Source organism: Aptenodytes forsteri, unplaced genomic scaffold (genome assembly GCF_000699145.1).
Source record: "Aptenodytes forsteri isolate BGI_AS27 unplaced genomic scaffold, ASM69914v1 Scaffold295, whole genome shotgun sequence".
NCBI classification, from domain to species: domain Eukaryota; kingdom Metazoa; phylum Chordata; class Aves; order Sphenisciformes; family Spheniscidae; genus Aptenodytes; species Aptenodytes forsteri.
Genome location: NW_008795861.1, coordinates 866,938 through 889,650, shown reverse-complemented (window position 1 = coordinate 889,650; position 22,713 = coordinate 866,938). Strand labels below are relative to the sequence as shown.

The 22,713-nt window shown below is 37.1% G+C and overlaps 1 protein-coding gene across 2 annotated transcripts in view; it reads right to left on the bottom strand.

Annotated features, from left to right (window-relative positions):
- The window catches only part of ITCH (itchy E3 ubiquitin protein ligase), a 64,052-nt gene that overhangs the window by 26,772 nt on the left and 14,567 nt on the right, over nucleotides 1–22,713 (bottom strand). For both annotated transcript variants that reach the window (XM_009284005.1, XM_009284006.2), the window contains exons 2-5: nucleotides 8,072–8,162; nucleotides 5,416–5,554; nucleotides 2,111–2,235; nucleotides 720–857 (exon numbers count right to left, since the gene is read on the bottom strand). In XM_009284005.1, coding sequence (XP_009282280.1) covers nucleotides 720–857; nucleotides 2,111–2,235; nucleotides 5,416–5,554; nucleotides 8,072–8,141 — 472 coding nt within the window. In that variant the 5' untranslated portion in view covers nucleotides 8,142–8,162. The remainder of the gene's footprint in view (nucleotides 1–719; nucleotides 858–2,110; nucleotides 2,236–5,415; nucleotides 5,555–8,071; nucleotides 8,163–22,713) is intronic.

Sequence of the window (22,713 nt, the reverse complement as noted above, 5' to 3'; positions counted from 1 at the left end):
TAGTTGCTACAGCAGACAGTCTCTCCAATGCTGCCTTCTGGAGAAATAACCTCTTATCTATTTCTACTTTGCAATATACAATACCCTCAAAAATGCTCCGTTGCCTGACCTGCACCAACGGAATTAAAACCCCTTACTTTCTATTTTAGTGTAATTACACATTTTACATGTATTCAAGATTTTCAGTTAAAAATCATACTAGTTATCTGAAACTGAAGACACCAACTAAATAAATAGTGGATCCCTCTCTGCAGCACTCCACAGGGAACAAAATCTATGAAAATGTTCATTTAAATGAGATATTTTAAGAAAAACAAGTATAAACCCATGTCTCCTAGTGAGCAGAATACTTATTATTATTATTATTATTATTGAGATCAAACTAACTTATTTTATAGTCTTTTCTGTTTATGATGTTATTAAACATTCAGGGAAGCTAGAGGCTTTCATTAAAGTTTGGGATTGCCAGATATAAGTTAGCAAAGTCCAGAAAATAAAGATACTGATCTTAGTTTCATTACAGTAAGGCTGAAAATCTTCACTGTGGACTATGACTCCACCCCAAATAAAAATGCGTAAGAGTTCTGGTCTCTACAAACAGGAAGTTACAGAAACCGCTGCTGTTATGATGATTAGAACATTGTGTTAAAACTTCCAGAAAAGCTAGCTTTGTATACCAGATATATGTAGAGGACACATTTGAATTGAAAGTTACTTACTTCTTGTACTTGAGGCATCACCGTTGGTTAGAAGCTCAGGATCTACTTGCATCCCATCTAGACAGACAGACAAATCTCCTACCACTTCTGCTGGTTCTCTGTCACCAACAAGATGCAATGTCACCACTACCTGCTCAACTAAAAAGTACAGAAAAGAATGGGAGTTTATCTTACTACATGACAAAAAAGTGCGTTTTATTCAAGAAGCCAATCATAGACCACAGTGATCAAGGGAAAAAAAAACCAAAACAAACCCCAGAACTACAGCTCTGTCTCTCCATAATTTTTTATGTTTTGTGTGGTAAAACTAATAAATTCCAGATGCCAGTAAAAAGTTATTTCTTCCAAAAGGGCAAAACTGGAGCATAAGCTTGTTGCTGCCTAAAGAAAGGATTATAATTACAGCAGAGATGGAGTCTCACGTTTCTGCTCACACTTCTAAAGCAATTAATACACCTGTCCTCAAAAACCTATAGTTAGGAAATGTAATTCACCTTATTCTTCATACAGAACAGATATCAATTCTATCTTCTGATTAAAATACTTCACATTTATCTAATGACATCAAGATTCCCATTTAGAATGTGAAGATTTTGCATCATATCCCCAGACCAAAGGTATTTTCAGGGTAAATAACTTTTTCAGTGAAACAGAACTGTTAATAAATGTTCTTGATGAAATGGTTTGAAACAAACCCCAGTGAATTACAGCAGGGTCATCTGGTGTCATACAGAACAATGTAGTTACCAAAGGTAATTTTCACCCAGATTCAGCAGGACAGTAACATTCTGTCAGGAGAACAGCTTATTACACTATCAACATGCTGCATTTACAATGCCCACATCTGAAAATCCAGAAGCAAACACTTCTTTAAAGGACAGAACATAAGTATGATAGCACAAAGCTATATACTGTAGCAACATAAATTCTGTAACGGGTGTGTAGAATTCTGTATTTCTCTTTCAAGCTTCATAGGATGCACATACTGCCTAAAGGCTAACCAGTTCTAAGATGCACGAAACAATACAACATATCCCTATAACACTATTTAAAACAAAAATAAATTTACACATTTCCTGGTCTAGCACCAGGAACATATCAGAATTTTCATTTTTAAGCTATATAAAAGGAAACACTCTTGTCTTTAATTAGACTTTCACTCTTGCACATACTAGCAAAGTGAAAAATACCATGGTTTGAATGACACCAGAACAGACTGTGTATAATGAAAAAAGATTACACCGAAAAAGTAGGAAGCAGCTCATAAATGCAATCTGTAGCAACAAAAGGAATTCTTAAGGGCCATCTACAGAGTTGCACACAGCACTCATTAACAGACAATTCCTGACAAATTCTGCAGCATTCCAAGGTATTGTTAATCTTATACTTACGTTTCATACTGTTTGATTTCAAAGTCTCATGAATATCCAGAGCAGCACTTCCCAGAAGGACATCAGATTTTAATGTCTGATGGCTCCAGACTCGAAAGTTTAATTTACTTACAGGAGTGACAATTCTGAAAAGAAAAAGTTGAGCACTGTGTAAGGGCATTTGCTCTGCTTACCCACTTCCCCTGCCAACAATCTACTTCAAGCATCACTTAAAATTATTTAAAAACAAATAAATAATGGTGGTAACATCAAACCATTTCTAATTATCACATTCTAGTATGCAGTCACGTTTACACGTCATGTAAATCAAGACTGCTGCAAGACTGTTCTTAGGCTGAGCACATTTTTTATTACCACTATTTTAAGGGAAATACAGAAAAACTACCCGCTCACAATTAGCATCTGAGTGTAACCAGGATTAGAAAAAAAGACTGATTCTTACAGGTTCACATTTCATGAGTGTTAAGCATTTGCATACCTTGATGGGAGAATTTTGCACACAGAGAGGGAAGACAGCAAATTTGCTTTCTGAAGAGGTTATCAGAAAATTTTAGGATATCCCATGAAAAGGAAAGTACTTGGAAATACTAAAAATTATTTCAAGTATTTTTAGAAGATGAATGTTCCCCTAATAAGCTGGCACATACTTACATCATATTATGACAAAGAAGCAGGAATATATACAAAATTATTTAACATTTTACTAGTATACTTCTAACTTCACAATGTGTTTACTGAGAACAGAAGAACACGCTACATCTTCCATGGCTTAACAATTCACAAACTTCCCTCACCATTTCCAGAAGTAGGATGTATTACTTCTACAGTGTGCTAATTTGATTATTCCTTGGAGAATTGGTTCCAGGTTTACTACCAGAAAAGTCCCTTATGGACCCAACTATCACAACAGTGTCTCTTCATTCCAAATCAAGTAATTAAAAGAAGAATTCAACCATTTATTTCTACCCCCCTTTCACTTCCCTGAGGCTTTTCTTAAATTTTTACTTGTTTTAGTGACACAAAAATCTGAACTTCATTCAAAGCATGGTGCTACAACCTGGAAAGATGCCTTCCAGAGAGCAGGCACAGTACAAACAGTGGCAATGTAAGCCTCTACATAGTCCAAACGAGAGCCAAAGCGCGCTCTGAAAAATCTTGTGGGCTGGTTAGGTCATAAAACCACAATACTGTAACCTCTGCCAAACACACAGTTTGAATTTGTCAACCTGTGGCAGAGAAGGTACATCTCTGCTCCTAGAAAAGCCATCAGCAGAGTCACTCCCTAAACCTGAAAGCTCTTGATCAAGGATTACCTACGCAGCAAGACCCTCCACTCCCAGATCTATGCCAGCAGTTACGTACTGGGAGAGCCCCTTACTAGAGAAGAAACACATGCAAACAGAAATATTTTCTGCCACAGCAGTTACTTAGTCCTCCTTCATCTAGCTCCAAAACAAGCTGAAGCAAACCATGCTCATTTCAAAACTGCTAAATCTCACCAAACATTTTGCAGCAAGATGATGACAGCTGAGACAGTGTATGTGATCAGGCAAATCTTGGAGAATAAAGAAACTCTCCCAGTGATAAGAAAAACCTAAAAGCCTAGAGTTTCCTCTTCCTTCTTAAAAGTATTCTGACAACAGCAGAAAGATGAGCATCACAAAGCAGCTGATAGTACAATTAAGAATGGACTCACAAAACTTTTTTTTTCCTATAAAGTTGCTCTTAGAGGTAAAATATTCACCTGCCCCTCATGCTCCCTTGAGTTTTGAGAAGCCTTACAACAGAGAAACAAATTTACATCAGTATCAGTTACTGACATTGTATGAACACATTTCTGTGGTTTGTTTTTTTTTTTTAAATCTGTCACAGCAACTTCAAAGTAATTTCTAATACTGATATTCTATAAGGAACATTCTAACATTTATACATTTTTAAATTATTTTAATTGTGAGAAACAGGTATTACAAATGACTGTTTATTTTCTCAGTGGACAATTTCACTTGTATATAGTTGGTAAGTCCAGACGTTCACAGTCAGTCACTCCCTTCAGAATATGCAGCTCCACCTAACAGATTGCCTCCTAGAAGAGGAGCCCATGGTCCATTCCCATCTGCAGAAGCCATTACATTTTTCCTTTTTATTCTGAATCTGAATGTAAGCAGCTGTGTCAAAATGTTTCCTAAAAAACGATTAACTTACTCCACTAAGTTCCATGCAGCATTAGTGTAATCTTCAATGAAATTGATATGCATTGAGTGTCTCTGTTCAGTGCTTACTGAACAAGAGCAAAAATTGCCCACGTATTATTATGTGAACTTGCACAGCGCAAGTCACAAACATTTCAATTTAAAAAAAAAAAAGGGAAGAAAAAAAGGCAGGCTTTAAAAGCTAAAAGAAAATTCTGCTCTTGCACATTGATATGCATGTAAAGAACAAGGTTTTCTTTTTCTTAAAATACTTCTTTGCAGTGGAAAGTAAGATAAATAGTAGTAACTAAAACTTCATAATAATCTGAATTACAAGAAAAGAACAGGCACAAAAAAGGTCTTCATCAGGCAGAAATGTTCAAGGTACCTCAAGAATAATAATCTAGAACTTAAGCATAAGCAAATGTGCAAGCACAAGACTGACCTTTATCCCAACGTTCCATGTGACACATTCTTAAGAGAAAACTAAATTTTATAGAAGCTACAGATCTTTTTTTTTCTGTGCTTTACACTTCCTATCATCTCATAACACAAATACTGGGCCAAGCAAACGTCAACAGCTGTGTTCATCTTCAATCTAATGTTAGTTTTGTACTCTGAAGGCACAAATTAATCAGGAATTTTGTCCCTGTGACTGAATTTAGATGGGCGCAAGACAGCTAACTACCTGTGCTATGGCATGGTACACAACAAAGTGGTACACAAAGAACAGCTACACTTTTCAGCGGCGGTATTTCTGAAACACCATAACCTTAAATGTAACAATAAAAACATGCATGGGTCTGTCAGTTTTAATATCAAATTACCTTACTTTCCTTACTACCCACAGAATTAAAGCTCCTTTGATATGCCACATACATTAATACAGAATAATGTATTCCTTCATAAGCACTGGGTCCTTTCCATAGGACATAATGCAATAGTTTGTAAATATATATTCCAGACTGTAGTATATTTGCTCCAAAAATTACACAAATATCTTCACATCACATAACACTGAATGCCTTGCTTAAAATAAAAATGCATCCCTTAACTCCACTGCCAATTGCATTAATTTAGCTCAAATAAATTGGAAAACAAAACCATCAAACCTACACTGTAAGATGCTGTTTCCACTTTGGACTATTTGTATTGTTGCATTTTTCTGTCTTCTTTGACTGTCCATCTACTGAGACTTCCACATAAGGGCTAGGTCCAAACCATTTATTTTTTTCTTTTAGTTTTGCTGAAATAACTGTTAAGAAAGAGAAAAATAATAATTTACTCAGTAAGATTTCAATTGCAAATAATATTTTTCAGTTGTGTGCTTCAGTATTCAAGTACCAGGTCATTGATGCCTGACAATAACACTCAAGAAAAAAATACATTAGATGGACAAAAAAGTTCTTGCATTCCAGATCATTTTACACAATGCTATCGCTCACACAAATGCCTAAAACATGCAACAGTACTTCTATAACATCAGACACTACAATTAATACTAATCAGTATATGATCCACAAAAGCGCTTAGGTGTTGAAAGTAGAAAATAGCCTGTACAACCTCCTCCTACAACCAGCCAAGAGAATTCCTGGAGTTTATTACACTTGCTTGTTAAAAAGCTCAAAACATGATCTGTCTCGCTCATTAAGGAATCATGGAAAACTGCCACCATGTCTGGTGAAAAGAACATCATAAAGAAAAAGAACTTAGTGTTAAGTTTTCTGTATCAAAGCAAACTTACAGAAAAGCTAACTAAAGGCAAACTGAGTTCCAATAACTACCTACTGTTCTAGAAACAAAACCTGGAGAAGACTTGCAGCTCTAGAGCTTTAATTTTGGGGGGGGGCAGGTGTGTGTGTGTTTTGGTTTTTTGTTTGGTTTGGGTTTGTTTGTTTGGTTTGGTTTTGGGTGTTTTTTTTTAAACGTTCAACATCATTGACTGCAACGCTCCTGTCTTTCCAAACACCATGGCTATGTTGCCTCCATTTAACCAAAGCAGCATGCATGTGCACAAGTCTACCCCCGACATTTCACTCTTAGATTAGGACTGTTCTTGGATTGCTTGGCAACACTAAACTCACAAAACAGTACTTAAACCAAAGATATTATAATTTCCAATTGGCCAATGAACTCCACTCCATTCTAACAAATAACAGCTTGGTCTCCTGTGTTTTCATCACCCACCTCAGCTGCACTACATCCTTAAAAAAAAGATGACTAATTCAAGCCCACATGGCTAATCTACCTAGATTCCCTTTATAGTATATGCTCCTTCAGAGATTTAGAGAAGTAGCTTAGTATAAACTGCTCTGAACCGCTCCCAAGGGAAACTCTTTCTCTCTATATTATAGACATCTCATGCCTCAACATCACCAGCTATCTCAAAGGCATCAAGACCTACTTTGAGGCAGCACAAATCAGTAGTCTTGCACCTACTTTCAAGGTTCTTACTTACCCAGACAACCTGAAAGTTCATTTAAAACTAATGAAGGCAGCAGAACAGGGAGGTGAGGGTAGGGCAGGTGCGGGGTGCTGTTTACAGAAATGTCTACAAAAAGGTAACACCTGCTCGCACAGGAAATAGTTTGCTTGCAGACTGTGAGTGAACTTCTACAGAAATTAAGAGCCATTCAAACATCCTAATAGTCTCAATTCTAAACACCGAGACATTTCTTCACTTTCTTTATGCAAGTCACAGGCCTTTAACGGAGCAAGCCTTAGACAGCAATCACCACTTCAATCCTTAGCTCTGCTCTCCATAGCTATATGTAGCATGTATCTCCTTCCAAACCTCTTCAATTTTTCTCTCCAATATCAACCTGTAGGGACAAGATTTCTCTTCAAGTCTCACAACCTACTGAGAAAAAACAAGCTTGTGACCTCAGTGTGACAGATAGAGCCAGTATAACTTACTCAGTTCCAGCCTCCTTTCTAGTCTAAAGCTTTCCCATCTATTTTTGACAATTCTATTCATCCCCACAATATCAACTTTGTGAAACTTCTGCATGTATCCACAGATCTTCCACATTGAGGATGCAAAATTTACCCTGGATGTTTCTAAACACAGACCTGCATACATCCACATATCTCTCATTCCCAGGCTTCAGCTTTTATGCTTCAGTAAAATTTGTCAGACAGCAAAAGTGAGGAAAACTTGGTAACTAAGTTTCAACAGCTGCTCTGTTGGTGGGGCACTACAAAAAGCAAAGCATGTCATGTAAATCCACTCCTATGCAATCTACAGGTGCTCAATTACAGTAAAGTTCTCACCAACACTTCTACTAAAGCTCCTTTACAATGGTGGCCATAAAAACATGTAACAAGGGAGAAGCAATAAGTGAAATTTAATGAACAACAGTTCAGATTCACTTAGCTTGAGATGTAAAAAGATTGTTAGGAGAAAGTATTAGATTTGGTATTATGTCAAGTGTTAGTAACTGAAAGCAGTATCGTATTACATTATAACATTTCAAAGAGGACTGTTCTGTACAATTTACTTAACAGCATTCAAAAAGAATTATTCCTTCCTTTTTTTAACACAAAAATGTGTCATTTCAAAATGCATTTTAGATAAAATCCTGAATAAAATAGCTATATTTCTGCCAAGTAATGATGGCATAACACCATCAATTTTATTGTGCGACTTCTCTTGGGTTTTGTATAACTCAAAACTTCCTGAAATGCAACATACTAGTAACTGCCATTTAATTGTGGGAAAAACACTTTTACATTTCTAACCAGAAAAGATATATCCTTGCAAAAGGCTTACCAGTGATTTGAAGCTGTGATTTCATGGAAAACCCACTGGACGGTCCTGATCTGGACCCACTGCCAGCCATAATACGGGCTGGATCTTGAATCTGGATGAAGAGACAATGTAAACATTTGAATCCTCAGAAACTCAAAAATTAAATAATCTGGTTTTTGACATGTAGATACATTATACTGCAAACAAACCCACCATGCTTGTTTTCTTTCTAGTTCCTTTCCATTTCCCCAAAGCACAGAAAATGGTTTACAAAGGGCTTAGTCTCTAATATTACATGATCTGTAAATATTCATGTCCTAGGCAAAAGAGGTCTTTTGATTTCATCCCTTCAGTTTTGCCAATTAACTGAGTGAATGATGTTCTAATTGCAAAGTTTACTGTACCTCTTATGTCTGAAAATATCTGCCTATTCTGATGTCGTAAGTCCTGGGTAAGAAGTTTATCTTCCCATGTCAAGTATTACTTGGTTTAAAAAAAAGAAAAAGAAAACCACAGTCCACAAGCATAGGAAAAAAGCTGAAAATGAATTATTAAATTAAAAAGTGAATTTCAAAATTTAGAGAAACCTGCTTCTGTATGCTTCTGTATGTCTTTCGTTTTCCTAAATCCTGCTAGAGTGAAAAAGCTTTTAATATAAGTATTCCAAAAGTAGTCTAAATTTAAAAATTTAGAGGATAATTCTTAATTCTGATCCTGTGATTAGTTCTACCAAACTCACTAGGTATGCTTTATGCTTTAGGAAAGCAGTTGAATAGCGTCTAGACCAATACAGACATACTGGATAGCCGAAAGGAATTTGCATTTACAGAAGAGCTGCTATTTTCCACCTAGAGAAATTACACTGCACATAATACAAACACAATTACTGAAGGTGATAATTTTCAATTGAAGTCATACAGTAAGCACATACAGCATACAACATTCATTCAGAAGCACGTTAAAGCTAACTTTCATTTTTAAGCCTGCAAAATACACTCATTAAAACAATTTTATTAATTTTTGATCATTTTCATTGAGACTATGCAGAAAAAATTCTAGCAGCTTAATCACATCTGAAATGACTGTCCTGCAAACATTTGTTGAGTTAATACATGCATATGTGCAAGTATGTACGTAGTGAGACAGTTTTCACTAACAACTAGCTTAAGTAAAATTTCAAGAATCTATTGCCTCCCAATACTTCTAAAAAAACCCCCTACATTACACATTGTTTAGTCCTCTCAACTGCCATAAAGTTTCTAATTATTTTTGAACAATAAAACTGAAGAGTCTTATTTTATTGCACACTTGCTAAAATCCAGAGGCTCTTCACTTAAAGCAAGCTCCATTAGCTAACCAGGAAAAAGAAGAGGAGTTCCAGAGGAAGAAGCAGCAAGCAACAATTCATCTGTGCCCTGCACTTCAATAGCCCTATTTCTCTTTTCATGTTTTGGAACACCTTGACCCCGATGCCTCTTCGGCTCCCCTTAACTGCCAGCTGAAAAAGACTCAGCAAGCAGAATAGCTGGTTCCAAGCCAGGCACCCAGCAAGGAATAGTCACTGAACTCACACTGCAGCTTTTCTCACAGCTGGGCACTAATTTAAGTCTCTTCCCTACCATGCATGTATATAATCTATCCAGATTTTTCATGACTCATAGAAATTTAATCAACTTTGATACCTCCATCGCCATCAATTTTTAGCTGGAATGGATCAGCAATTAAGAAAGTTTGTAGTGCAACACACAGGAAAAGGGGAAGAAGAGAGCAAAACAGGATTGGCAGGTGGAATTGTATACACGTCATTTTCTTAGGAAACAAGGCTAAAATACATTAGTCAAATAAGAATCCGTGATGATAAATGAACTACACTTTTAAGAAGCACAAAGAGATTGCAAAAGACAATAACCCCACAAGTCACACACATCCAGCTGATTTCTACATTTAAACTTAATTTTTAGCATTTAACTCCTCTTTGCTTATATAACAACTACACACACAAATCTGTTCGGTAAGAAACTACTGTATTAACAGCTATTTTTAATGGTAACACTTCATATGATTTCAACTCAAAACCAGCTTAGGGCTACTTATAAACTTAATTGCAAAATAAGACAACATACGCTCTTCAATCACTATTAAAATATTTCCGTTTAGTTTTATTACAATAAAAACAATATTTAGATTTCTGTGAAAAGCAAATGTCTTTAAGACAAGCAGTTCTGTCACCAACTGGATGTGAACAGGCTATCATGTGTGAACACCAACAAGCAGTTTAACTGTACCAGACCTTTGGACCCCTTGTCAGTGGAAAAGATTATAATGATTGCTTTCAAACTATGTTATAAATAATCATTTTATGAACAAAAATATAATTTGAGAAATCACTATAAACTAGGTATGTCTGCTTTATCAATTCATTGCAATGCAAAAAGTACTTCTACAAGTTGAAACTGTCATTCCAAAACAATTGAGAATGCATACTCAAGTTTTTTTCTGCAGTAGAAAATTACCGATGTCTTCATAAGTAATTAGGGGTTTGTTTTGGGTTTTTTTTTGTTCTGGTTTTGCTTTGTTTTAAATTATAGTAAGCTCATATTGCCACTTTTTCCCTCACATGCTGCTATCCACTTCCAAGAAACCTGCCAGAATTTGAAATTTAGGAACATTAGTTGAAAGGTTTGAAAACTGTGTCAGAGAGAGTGGGGCAGCATAACAGACACTCAGAGCATGATCACGTAAGTATAATTTTCTTAGAAAACAAGACAAATTATTTGGCATATAAAAAGATATAATACAGAATAATACAGAATTAATATCTTGTCATTAAAAATAAATCATTCAAATGCTTGCCTGAATTTCTTTGGTGGCTGCATACCCACTCCCAGGTAGGTTGGTTTGTTTTTATAACATGCTACCGTAATGCATAATTACTAGATAAATTATGTTCAACTTCATAATTGCATATGCCATTGTTTGTACTCAGGCAGGTTTCAACAAACATTGCTTAAAATAAATCCGCCTCACAGCAGGAAACTTGGTCAACGCATCCTTTTGGGATTCAGTTCTTTGAATTCCACCTCTAACTAGAGTGCTTTCTCAGAAGCCTCCCCTATGGCATGACCTGATGCTGTTAGGCCAAACTGCATCATCTTCATTTTAATCCAAGACAGCAAACTTCATCACCACATTTTTTTGTGTGAGTGGTGTGGAAGAAAGAAGAAATTCTAGAGAAGCGCAGCCCAGATGCTACAAACACTTTCAGAAAAAGGAAGGCAGAGAGGGAGGATCCTCATTTATTTCTCTTTTAACAAGTCATGACAAAGAGTGGGGAGAAAAGCAGCTTTGAGTGCTTCTTGGTTAAAGCAAGGTAAGGGAAGAGGTGGGAAGGAGCTTCTTACCCCATAAAATCAGGGAGTATAAATAGAAGAAAAATGCTATCAAAGGCTTGAGATACCTTTAGAGTGTCACACCGATTTAACTTATGGTGACTTTATTCAGCGATGGGATTCATCTGTTAAAAACTGACTTACTGAAGAAGGTAATTTTGTTTCATATTTATTCGAAAGAATAGAAGACACAACTAGGTCAGAATGAAATCCTGTGACTGTATATTATACATGCATAGCTTTGAAAATATGTTGGCACATGCTCTTTACAATTTAATTATAATATAAATATTATAAATAATTGCACATTGTTGGCTGCTGTAAGCCTTATGTTTAGTAATTAATTTTAAGAACAGGCTAAACTGCTCTTTACAGGTATACCAATTCAAAGTGTATTTGCTGTTTCAACAATCCAGTAAAAAAAAAAAAATCACATAATGAAAAAATTTCTTTAACATACCTAGTAATTTTAACAATGGTTTTGAAAACCTCACTGTGTAACACAGGAATACAGGCTTTTGGAAAAAGTGTAAAACATACAAAGTTTTGTTTAAAAAACTGCATGTAAGATGTAACACATCCCCTTTACAACAGTTTTTTTTTTTGTCAACAGGTATGTGAGTTACAGACAATTAAGAAGAATTTAGACTAGATATTTCAGAGAAAGTTCAAAGTAACCTGTTTATATTAATACTGCACTTTGAGTGCAGTATTGTGTGTGAGAATTTAAATACAAATGCTTCCTCTCCTTCCCCCAAAACACTGAAGCCTCTTTGTAACTGAAGGCATGCATATTGCAGAAAAGTTCTTTTCTCTTAAATGTTAGATATAATTACCCAGTAAGCCCAGGCAGAGACAGCTAGTTTGGCAACTTACTTGTTCAGCAAATTTGCAGTTACTTTAACTGTTCAAGTTTCATCTTCAAAGTAAAAAGTGGTTTGACAAAGCTGTTTTTATTGTTTTATATTTTTATTGTTTTTTCCCCCTAAAATAAGTTTTAAGGACATGGTCAGTTTTGCCCAAACAAGTAAGAAGTCAGAAGAAACTGCTGAGTAATCAACCAGGAAGAAAAGAATAGACACAGATTATAAGAGTGTTGAGTACACACTGGAAAGGGAAGCAATTATGAGGTTTGCATCAAGGGATATTTATATAAGGAATGGAAACAAAGAGGGTTTTAACAGCAGAATGCAGCTTAGCTCCCTTGGCCATTACTGCAGGTGAGCAGCACTACATCTATTTACTGAAAATGCAGTAAAATCAAAGTAGTTTCTGCTATAATACATCTGTTGAAATTTAAAAGCCAGATGCCTAAATTGTTTTTTGAACAATTGTGAAGATCAGGATGCCTTCACTCTGATAAGACTACAGCACAGATGACTGGCCAGCAAAAGAGCCTGTGCTTTAAAGCGAGGAGAGTGCCAACAGGGTTACGGCACATCACATGTCATTCCTTTTCCTGTTAGCCCAACAGGAAAACATACTGTGGCTACGAAGATATGGATATTCCAAATCAGGAAAAAACAACTAGCATTAGCCTTCACTTAAGATTTGTGGAGGCTGAAGTAAGCAAAGGACTAGTGTAAAACAACTCTTGACTCCCAAAGGATATAAAATATCCATCTATAAAGTAGTTTGTTGTCACCAAAAGGAACCCAAAGCAGTTGACAGATACCATTAGTTCCATCCTCCGTGTTGCACATAAGAGATACTGGCCATACCACCTCAACACACAGAAACGTCCTGGTGCTTGTGAGTACGCGAGTGTCAGAGAAAGAGTAAATGAAATGTATGAGAGTGAGTATGAGTGGGTAAAATTAATTTGAGATTTTAAAAGTAAATACCACATTCCCTTCCTGTAAAGTCTCACACTGCGTTTTGTTATACTAATTTCCTGCGACCTCATACACAACATGAATGATAATCAGTCTGACACCATATTGATATTCTACAATAGGATCAAAAGATGGCTCTATTCTGTGTCATGAACAGATTTAAAATTACAGTAGCAAAGGCTAAGGAACTACAGACTAACAGCCCTAAACACCTTTCCTAAAAACACTCAGACAATTATTTATGCAACACTAATCCTCAGCACTGATTCCTTGTTTTTCCTATCTACCCACTTCAAAAGAGAACTGAACATGGGAAGCTCTTCTGAATCCAAAGTTTCTAAGTCAGAAAAGCTGAAAAACATTTAACTTGACTATCAAAACAAAGAGATTGCCCAGGGAGAGACAGAATAACTCTGGAAATGTCGTGGCCAGACACCCAGTCATAGTCACGCTGTAACTTTTACCTCAATACCAGGGATCACTAGTGTTCCTTATGCAAACTGCGCAGATTAGAAAAACTGGTCCATCAACTTCAACCTGCAGAGAAAAATGCTTCCAACAACACTGCTTGCAATCAAAATTAAACTATGTCTCCAGGCCTCCCAAACCAAAGACTTACATCAAAATTATAGATAATTCATTCATTAGCATTCCTATGCACCAAGAAGCCTGCTTGTATAACCTGCACCTCAGCAGAAATATTTCATATGACTTTTTTCTACATACATATAGTATTTGATACCAAATGAAAGAATTGGAAAAAAGACGTGTAAAGAAAAAGTACTGCAATATACAAAATTCAAAGAAAAAAAAAAAGCATGTAATTTGACAGTTTTTTCCCCTTTCAGTAGTACATCAGTAATTCCCCAACCACAAGCTGTTCTTAGACTAAAACTGTGGCAGGCAGGACAAAAGGGACAAAAGTTGCTTTGCCACCAACTCAGATAACTTGCCAATGAATTTCCTTCCTAACTAAAAGGATGTTAGCTTTTACTAACTTCTAAGGAATGCTCAAAGAGGGGAAAAAAGACAAAAGTGTACATGAACATCATATGCCTTTTGCTTGATTCCAAAAAGCCTGGCAAGAAAAGCCACTGCAGAGCTGCACGAGATAATTAAAACCATTTGTGAAAACAAAGAGATAGTCTATTTTTATTTCAGCCATTTCCTTCTCATGATACAATCCATTTCAAAGAGGACAACAATTCATATATGCAAACCAGTAAGCTAAAACTCGTTCACTGCTGTAATCTTAGAAATAGAGCAATACTTAAAATGGCTGTTCTTAAATACCACCGTTGGAAAACAAGACATATTCAACTTGGCATGCATGTTAACCCACAGTAGAGAGAATTAAACTGGTATTAGAAAGACAGACAAGACGACAGTGAAACTGGCATTGCTGTAACTACCACAAACAGATTTTTAAAGTTCTGGATTTACTGGTATTAAATGGACATTACCTGGATTAACTCCTGCATTTTACAAACCACTGCTTTTAGAAATTCATTTTGGCCTTTTAAACTCTTTTTTAAAAAAATCTTTCGTAATAATGTAGTTTCAACACAATACTGCATTGACTCAGAACTACGTTTCATCTTAATACTTCTGTGATGAGGCTTCAGGAAATTTTTTCAGTGGTAGTGCACAACCAGAACGATGTTACAATCTGCGGACTGGAAGGTAAGCAGTTACCTTGCTACTCACAGAGCAAGACAAATTGCTTTTCATTCAAGAAACCAGATATTCAAGCCTATTCCTTTTATGGCTGAAAGGACCCAGGTGTTATCATGGGCTGACAATACACTCGCAAAGTAAAAGTTTGTTTATAAGGGTTTTTGCTCTTTTACCCATTTCATGATGGGCAAAACTATTTTCCTAGGCCCCCCTCTTCTGGAAGCTTATCCTATAGGTCAAGATTTTTAAATCACTGTTGGTTGCCTTTTCTTGATGGAGTAAGAAATCCCTAAGGGTATAAGTACAGAACATTTTTACTTAACTTATCAAAGACAACTAATCAAATTTAGCCCCAAACTTGTCTTCATAGTAGTTGGTTGTATTGGATTTACGTGGCAAGGTTTTGGTAGCAGGGGAGCTGCAGGGGTGGCCACTGTGAGAAGTGACCAGGGGCTGCGCCCATGTTGAACGGAGCCAGCTCCAAAATGGACCCACTGCTGGCCAAAGCTGAGCCCATCAGCGATGCTGGTAGAGTCTCTGTGATAACATATATAAGGTAAAAAACACTGCGCAGCGGCTGTATGAGAAAGGAGTGAGAATATGTGAGAGAAACAACTATGCAAACACCAAGGTCAGTGAAGAAAGAGAGGGAGAAGGTGCTTCAGGCAACAGAGAAGAGATTTCCCTACAGCCCATGGAGAAGTAGGTTGTCCCCCTGCAGCCCATATAGGACCATGCTAGAGCAGATATCCACCCTGCAGCCCGTGGAGGACCCCACGCCGGAGCAGGTGGATGTGCCCTGAAGGAAGCTGCAGCCTGTGGAGAGCCCACACAGGAGCCAGCTCCTGGCAGGAGCTGCAGTCCATGGAGAGGAGGCCACATGGGAACAGGTTTTCTGGCAGGACTTGTGGCCCATGGGGGACCCATGCTGGAGGAGTCTGTTCCTGAAGGACTGCACCCCATGGAAAGGGACCCATGCTGGGGCAATTCTTGAAGAACTTCAGCCTATGGGAAGGACCCACATTGGAGAAGTCTGTGAAGGATTGTATCCCATGGGAGGGACCCCACGCTGGAGCACAGGAAAAGCGTGAGGACAAAGGACTGGCAAATACAAAGTGTTATGAACTGACCGCGACCTCCATTCCCTATGCCCCTGTGCTGCTCGGGGTGGGGAGGAGGTAGAAGAGTTGGGAATAAAGGAGTGAAGTTGAGCCTGGAAAAAAGGGGGAAGTGGGGGGAAAGTGTTTTTAGTTTTGTTTTTATTTCTTACTATCCTACTCTATTTTTAATTGGCAATAAATTAATCTTCCCCAAGTCAAGCCTGTTTTACACGAGGGTAAATGGTTGAGCGATCTCCACATCCTTATCTCAACTAACAAGCTTTTTCAATCTCATTCTCTCCCCCCTCCTGCTGAAGAGAGTGAGAGAGCAGCTTGGTGGGCACCTAGCAGCCAGCCACAGTTAACCCATCACACCAGTCTACTGTGACCAGTACATTTCAGCTGCATCCCATTTCTTTTAGGATGGTTTAAAGGAAGTTCAGCTTCCAACATACAAATTAAACTCATGATCTGAAACCTACCAGCTGACAGTATTATGATCAGGGAGTTGCTGCCCTGAAGAGGTTCCAGAACTGGGAAATGACTATATAGCGAACCAACTTCTCAGAATGAGCAATATTCTTCTCTCCTAGGGAAATATTCTTTTAGCACCTCCAAATACCAAAGTTCCTCTGACCTTACACAATTACTGTTATTAGGACTGTTAGACTGTTATTATAGATCTCTAACAAAAAGGCATCAAGTTCTAGCAATTAGAACTCTCACATCTTGCAGAAATTAATTACAGCTTTCCCTCTTAATTCTTCCACTTCCTTGCACTGAGAACCATGTCCTATATGGAGCTTTGCGGAAACACAGGTTAAAAAAAAAAATCTGTGCTATAACCTCAGGGACATTCAAAACAGTTACAAAGACTGAAGCAATGTAATCGACAGACATGTATTGACAGAGCCCTAACAGGCAAAAAGCCTTTTTACATTCCACTTTTAAAAACCAACATTGTTACATTTCCAGGTTTCTAAAAAGAAAGTACCTAGAAAGTATAAACAACATTTTCCAGTAGTAACCTTGGAAGAGAATTTTCTCAAGGGAAAAGCAGATAGTGTGGCCAGATAGTTACAAGCAGTCACTGTTAAATGGTGCACTGACAGTAAGCTGACCAAGTATCCAAAAAGCATTAGTGCTTTCTTTGAATTGCAGCTGTTTCATAAACACAATATTCTACAGCATGCAGCCATGGTTACGGTTTACCTAAGTAAGACTGTACCCTAACTGTAGAAATACATGCATTTGTTTTGTAATTCAGAGATTATATTTATCAACACTACTCAAATTTTATCACAAAGGACAACTTTGAGCACAAAGAAGCTTTGAAGAGAGGAAGTCCAAGATAGTTACAAAACACAGAGTTACCAAAAGCAGCAATATTTTCTGTTCTGTCTGCCCTATAAAATCTCATTTAGCCCTACAGCTACGTTTACACTTCAGCTGGCTCTGAGGCTAAGAGGTTCCTACAAAGCAAAAATCCCAGTCTTGAGCATCTCAGTCAAATATTAATGTTGATGTTAGCAACAGGTTATTTTGGACCTTACCATGAAAGCGTGAAAAAAAAAAATCTTCTGAAGAACTTTACCCAAATTTCCAGGTTTCTAAAAAGAAAGTACCTAGAAAGTATAAACAACATTTTCCAGTAGTAACCTTGGAAGAGAATTTTCTCAAGGGAAAAGCAGATAGTGTGGCCAGATAGTTACAAGCAGTCACTGTTAAATGGTGCACTGACAGTAAGCTGACCAAGTATCCAAAAAGCATTAGTGCTTTCTTTGAATTGCAGCTGTTTCATAAACACAATATTCTACAGCATGCAGCCATGGTTACGGTTTACCTAAGTAAGACTGTACCCTAACTGTAGAAATACATGCATTTGTTTTGTAATTCAGAGATTATATTTATCAACACTACTCAAATTTTATCACAAAGGACAACTTTGAGCACAAAGAAGCTTTGAAGAGAGGAAGTCCAAGATAGTTACAAAACACAGAGTTACCAAAAGCAGCAATATTTTCTGTTCTGTCTGCCCTATAAAATCTCATTTAGCCCTACAGCTACGTTTACACTTCAGCTGGCTCTGAGGCTAAGAGGTTCCTACAAAGCAAAAATCCCAGTCTTGAGCATCTCAGTCAAATATTAATGTTGATGTTAGCAACAGGTTATTTTGGACCTACCATGAAACTTTCTTTGAATTGCAGCTGTTTCATAAACACAATATTCTACAGCATGCAGCCATGGTTACGGTTTACCTAAGTAAGACTGTACCCTAACTGTAGAAATACATGCATTTGTTTTGTAATTCAGAGATTATATTTATCAACACTACTCAAATTTTATCACAAAGGACAACTTTGAGCACAAAGAAGCTTTGAAGAGAGGAAGTCCAAGATAGTTACAAAACACAGAGTTACCAAAAGCAGCAATATTTTCTGTTCTGTCTGCCCTATAAAATCTCATTTAGCCCTACAGCTACGTTTACACTTCAGCTGGCTCTGAGGCTAAGAGGTTCCTACAAAGGAAAAATCCCAGTCTTGAGCATCTCAGTCAAATATTAATGTTGATGTTAGCAACAGGTTATTTTGGACCTTACCATGAAAGCGTGAAAAAAAAAAATCTTCTGAAGAACTTTACCCAAAGTCTCTTCCTGCCTGTTGCTATCGGAAGAGAAAGGAAAGAATTTACCTGGGGGCCTCCGCTTATCACTGCTTCAGCTACGTGACACAGTAGTGAGAAGAGATTCTCGCACAAATCCACAAGCCATAAGCTACTTATTCATGCTATTCAATTAATTTTTAATTAGGGCAATGAAATAATCTTAATGTGATCACCCAGAGCAAAAGTATTAAGTCAAAATTGCAAGTTATTTTTTCCCCTTTAAGCAATTTTCTTACTTGTAATCTATTAACTAAGAGATATTTCAAATCACCTCCCTTTTACCCACCTTTTTGCAGTTTTAACAGTTTTCCTGAAATGCAGGAAGTTAGTAGAAATAGTCAGGAAAAACACAAATTAACATTTCCGTATTGAAAACAATGATATTTAAGGATTAAAAGTTATTTCACATAAAACACATGAACAAAACTTGAAAGATAAATAATACACCATAAAAAACAAAATTTTGCCTGTTACGAAGTGCCTAGAAAATTAAGGACAGGGAGACAAAATACACAGAACAGTCAGTGACTTTAAAGCCGTGGTACAAAGCCTTGTGAAAAATTTCACACAGGATGAGAAAAGTTTGTTTGGTTTTACTCTCAGATGTTTCTTAACATAGTCTAAACAACTGTGAAGCAGCATTTATATCTTATCTCTCAGAACCTTCCTACGTATATTTTTGTTCTCCCCTATGTTGTGCATTTAAAAAAAACTATCTAAAAATGATCTGAAAATAACAAATGAAAATGTGTTACTGAAAGAGCATATGAGGAAACAAGGGTATCTTAAAATGAGAACACACTTCTTTGAATTACTTTCTAATTTCCTCCCAAATGGGTTTTTTTTTAATAGAACCACACAATAATTTATGCTGGAAAGGACCTCTAGAGGTCATCCTGTCCAACCCTCCCAGAACAGGGCCAACTTCAAATTTAGACCAAGCTGCTCAGAGTCTCATAAAAATGTTCAGTACACTAAACTAGTAGCAAGATACAAGTTGTAATAAAGGTATCTCAATAGATATTCAAGTTTCCGGATACAATAACAACAGATACAAGTTGTAATAAAGGTATCTCAATAAATATTCAAGTTTCTGGATACAATAACAACGAAGTGAGTGGCTCTGTGGTTTTACCCAAATGTGTATCCTATTTTCCTAACGCATAAATGTGCACAAATGCCTTACATTCCTAACATTTCAGGCCTTTCACATATCCCTGCCATACTGCTACTAAAACGTATCAAGAGAAACAAAACATATTTAACACGAAAGTTAAAATATGAAGTTAACCTAAAGATGCATTCCTTATAAATTTTATTCCTCTTGATATTTGCAATAATATGGAGAAATAGAGTGAATAAAGTGAAACAGGTAAAGTCCGAAGACAACTGTCTCTTCTACCCTAAGCAGTCACCTTCCAGTCAAGTTTAATTACAAGCCAACTTTCATTTCATAAGAGATTTCTCACAGTCAAGATAATTTACTTCTTTCAGGACTTCATGCAAACCGTAAATCAAACTGCTTTACTAAAACTGAAGGGCAAATTTAAAAGTTCTAAAAAAACATTTTATATGACAAGATTTATTTTGTTACATGATTTAATTCTTAGAAGTGTAATAATTTTTCCAATATATGTTTGTACATTCATTTCATATGGCTCTCAACTGAAAGACTGAGAAGAGCTTCTAAGCTAACTCCTTCTGAAGCATTCTCCATCTCACTGTTTTCCAAAAATAACTCTGGGTTTAGTGAACGTAATAGCTATTCCTTTAACACCTTAGGATGTGTGTTTCCCTGCACCTTTTATCAATACAAATCCATACAAATGCTTCCCTTTCTATCAATCTAGGGGGTTTTTTGGTTCGTTTCTTTTTTTTCTTGAAGACTTTTACTGCTTCTTCATTTTCTACACTCGTTCATATTGTACACGTTCAAGGAAAATTAAAATAATTCCTTTCTAAAAGTTGTATTTAAAAATAGGTCTATTCCCTTTTAGCTTGTATTAGCTTATTGCGTTTGTCTTATGGCTTCTAAGCTTCACTGAGGGAAATACTTGCCAAAACAGACTCCTCTTTTGTGACAGACCCCTTTTTCACCTCCTGTACTCTAATCTTTCTAAAAACTCCTTGCACACACCTTTCAGAAATACAGTAGTTGACCTGTCTCTTTTTTATTATGGCATCTTTTAGAATGGCAACAGCTTTTTCCAGCGATGACAGTCTTTGAACTCTCACTCTACCTTCCGTAATCTGATTTGCTGTACTATGTCCACATTGGCAAGCAATGCAATGTGATAGAAGTGGAGCTAGGAAGTATGATAGGTCTGTAGACCCAATACCGAGATTGTATACACTTCTGGAGTTTTATTTTGGAACAGCTCTACTCTGATACCACAGCCCCACACCAATTGGACTGCACCTTCCAGTTTAGTTTCATCCAAAAGCAATTCAGCTTCCTTGATCCAAGCTCATTTCACAAGTCAAATCAAAGTGCAGTCTGTGAGAACAACCAGGGGATTCACTTCCAAAGTGCACCCCTTGTCCAAATGAAAACAATTAAAATATTAATACACATGCATTCCCTCTTTCCTCTTCACCTATTCCCCTCTGGTATGCATTCTGGCCATATGGAAAACCTCCACAGGTCTAAGTTACGTCCACTGACTCAAGCTCATTCTTTCGCATTACCTCTGTTCTCTCTAATTCTGTGAATGCGGATATAGGTATTTTCATGCATGAGTATGCTTAGTCACTTTGTTTCAAGACTTCTACCTTTCACTCTGTTTTGACAGTTTCAGAGGAGATTCTTTCACAGAACATTTTCCTTTATAAAAACATAAAAAGGAAACCCCAAAGTTTCCCACTCTCCATCACTGGGATAGATCTGCTTTTTCCCTTCTTCTGCACAACATCTAGGCTAGAAAATTGTTTCTGCAAAACTACTGGAAATACATGACCACAGCTGTCAAAATTAAGTAAATAATAAGGATTTTTTTAGTTAAATAGATTAAGATTGCATTTAAAGCATACATCTATTTAACTTGAACGGTTAATGCTGTAGGTAAAAAAAAAAAAAAAGCTCTGTCATAAAGAACAAAGTATTTGTGTCTTCAAATAGGGTAACAGATTGTGCTTCTCTGAGGCCTAAGCAATGAGCTGGACCACAGAACTACTTGTTTCATGTGGAAGGAAGACCAGTAACTGAGTACCGCTATCTGTGTAAATACAAATGTTTCTTTTCACAAGGAAGATAATTTTCAAGAAGTATTAAGCGTCTACAGAGATGCTGAAAAACTGAAGTTTCTTTTCCCATTCATTCTATGCACTAGAGAAAATCATTCATCAAAACTAAAATTTCTGATAAATCTCTGAAGTCATGTTTGAGCTCAGCGAAGCCCATACTGTGCCATGTAAAAGTGAAAAGGTCACTCAACTCTCCACATTCCTGGGTACTGAAAAAAGCAAATGTCACTCCTTTCTTCAAAAGAGCAAGAAGGATGATCCAAGAAACTACAGGCTGGTCAGTCTCATCTCAATCCCAGGGAAGGTCAGGGAGCAAATTCTCATAGGAGCCATTTCCAGACATATTATGGTCAGGAAGGTGATCTGGATTACTCAGCATGGATTGTGGGGGACTTCAACTTCCCGGACATCTGCTGGAAATACAACACGGCAGAGAGGAAGCAGTCCAGGAGGTTCCTGGAGTGTGTGGAAGACAACTTCCTGACACAGCTGGTAAGTGAGCCTACCAGGGGAGGTGCCTCGCTCGACCTGCTGTTTACAAACAGAGAAGGACTGGTGGGAGATGTGGTGGTCGGAGGCCGTCTTGGGCTTAGCAACCATGAACTGGTAGAATTCTCGATTCTTGGTGAAGTAAGGAGGGGGGGCAGCAAAACCGCAACCATGGACTTCCAGAGGGCAGACTTTGGCCTGTTCAGGACGCTGGTTGAGAGTCCCCTGGGAGATGGTCCTGAAGGGCAAAGGGGTCCAGGAAGGCT